Source organism: Apium graveolens, chromosome 1 (genome assembly GCF_009905375.1).
Source record: "Apium graveolens cultivar Ventura chromosome 1, ASM990537v1, whole genome shotgun sequence".
Lineage (NCBI taxonomy): Eukaryota > Viridiplantae > Streptophyta > Magnoliopsida > Apiales > Apiaceae > Apium > Apium graveolens.
Window position 1 is genome coordinate 97704092 of NC_133647.1, and position 2699 is coordinate 97706790.

Here is a 2699-nt window from a genome sequence, read left to right on the forward strand (position 1 = left end):
AATAAGACATGCTATTTACTTTAGTAAGCTGTCATTAGTCATTCCATTTTGGGAAAAGTATATCTTCCATTTATGGCTTAGCATATCTTTGCACAATGTGTTAACTTTGATCTTCCTCTGTCAATTAATCTTCACCATTGATCTTGCACATTCTTCAAGCTGCTTTTTGTAGACTTGTCAATCCAGCTGGTTAGATTGTTTATTGATTGTTAATCTTGGATATTGAACTGGTCTGCAATTTGTACTTAACATTTTACCTCGAGATCTCCATTTAGGCATATAGAGATCTTGACATCTCGATAAGTATATTGACTTATCGAGATCTCTAATTCTCCATAGTAGATTTGACTTGTAGAGGTCTCCGAGTTCTCTATAAGAGAATTTAGCTTGTCGAGATCTCTTCACTTCATGTCTTCACTTTGCCTTGTAGATAACTCTGAGTTCTCTAGTGACAAATTGACTTGTCGACAACTCAGAGTTCTCTAGTGATAATTGACTTGTCGATAACTCAGAGTTCTCTAGTGATATTTGACTTGTCAATAACTCTGAGTTCTCTAGTGAAGAAATGACTTGTCGATATCTTCAATCTTCATGTCTTCAATTGGCTTGTCGATATCTCTGAGTTCTCTAGTAGCTTTCCTGACTTCTCGATAAGACATTTGGAGTTCTCGAATGGCTTCTCTATAATATTAAATTTGTGACTTGTAGAGATCTTGACTTAGAATATTTTTATTAAAACAGATTTATTCAACTCCAAGCTTCTTCATAATTCTTCTGAGGCATGATTTTAGAATATTTTTATTAAAACAGATTTATTCAACTCCAAGCTTCTTCATAATTCTTCTGAGGCATGATCTTCTTGATCTTCTTCTAGATAGAATCCTTAGGCTTGATAATGTTTAAACAAAAAGACTCCAGTCTGCTCTTTTGACATTTTTACATACTTTAAATGTTACAATACAAAATGCAAACTAAGATTATAATACAACGTACTTAGGGTTGTCAATTTGACTTAGTCTTGTTAAAGTATAGGCATGTCTTGCACAATAATATATCTCCTGTATTCTTTCCAAAACTTTAGGGGATTCTGTGCCAATTTTTGTCAAAGAAGTCCTAATAATTCATTTTTCTTGAGAGCAAGCAGCACTTGAAAATTCATTAGATTGAATAATCTTCTGGTTTTTTAATAAATGCACATGTGAATTCTCAATAGTTTTTCGCATCATAATTGACCTAGGATGCCCCAGCCGGTTATACCAAATAGTAAAATTATTTTCATCTGTAAACTTCTGGGTTATCGTGGCATTAACCTCTATATTTCGAATCGAAGTGTCAGAAGTAAAAGCTGGTAACTTTTCTTTAACAGATTTGCTACCTGAAATAATGCTTATGATATAAATAAATTCTTTATTATCTTTATTCACTATTTCAACATGATATCCATTTCTGCGAATATCTTTTGAACTTACTAAGTTTCTCTGTGATTTTGGGGAGAATAGTGCATCATTTATTGCAAATTTTATTCCTTCGTGAAATAATATAATAGCTCTTCCGAAGCCTTTGATCAGTTTTATGCTTTCATAAATTGTGCAAACATTTCCTTCATATTTTTTAAGGAGATGAAACGATTTTTATTTTTAAGAATCGTGTGAGTAGTTGCACTATCTACAAGATAAATATATGTTTCTTTTGTTATAAATCCAATGCGAGAATGAGAAACATCCATACTGCTTCGTTAATAGATAAATATATAATTAGTAATAATTATAATCATCATAAAGATATATGATCATAATCTTTGCATATGCAAATAATTGAAATATGTAAGGTAAAGAAGCAAATTTATTTGTCATTTGGAGTTGTGGTGTCATCAAGAGTCTCAGACAAATCAGCTGTATCCAGATATGTCATTTTAAAGAGATTGTCAACATAATCTTTATCTTCAAACACCAAATTTGTTTCAACATTCTTGCCTTTATCCTTCAGGGATGCTTGATAAAGATCAACCAGATGTTTTGGCTTACGACAGGTACGCGACCAATAGCCCTTCATTCCACATCTATAACATTCATTTTCAGCAGTCTTTTTCTTTTTCTCCTTGTCCATATTTTTCTCCAACTTCTGGTTGGCATTAGATTTATCAAACTTGAAAAGAGGGTGATTTTGAATTTGAGACCCGCAACCACGTGTTCCTTGTCCACGACTATAACCATGACTAAATCTACGACCACGACCACCACATCGCCCACGCCCGCCACCTCGTTCACGCCCATAGTTATATGTTGCCATATTCGCTTCAGGGAAAGCGATAGATCCAGTTGGGCGAGACTCATAATTCTTCATCGAAAGTTTATTATTTTGTTCAGTAACAAGAAGATAAGAAATAAAGTCTGAATATTTTGTAAATCTTTTTCATGATATTGTTGTTAAAGGTGTACATTTGAGCCATGAAAAGTTGAGTAAGTTTTTTCTATCATATCCGCATCAGTGATTTTTTCTCCACATAGTTTTAGTTGAGAAGTTATTTTAAAAAGTACGGAATTATATTCACTGGCAGTTTTAAGACCTTGCAACCTCAAATGCAGCCAATCATAACGAGCTTTTGGGAGAATCAATGTTTTTTGATGATCATACCTATCTTTTAAATTTTTACATAATTTAAGAGGGTCTTTCATAGTAAAATATTCACTTTTAAGTGC

The 2699-nt window shown here is 32.9% G+C and overlaps 1 protein-coding gene across 1 annotated transcript; it reads right to left on the reverse strand.

The window, feature by feature from the left end:
- Positions 1 to 1842: 1842 nt before the first annotated feature.
- Positions 1843 to 2343, reverse strand: LOC141690758 (uncharacterized). Its single transcript, XM_074495550.1, has one exon. It carries the CDS (start codon positions 2341 to 2343, stop codon positions 1843 to 1845), a length of 501 nt encoding a protein of 166 aa, XP_074351651.1.
- Between the last annotated feature and the right edge of the window lie 356 nt (positions 2344 to 2699).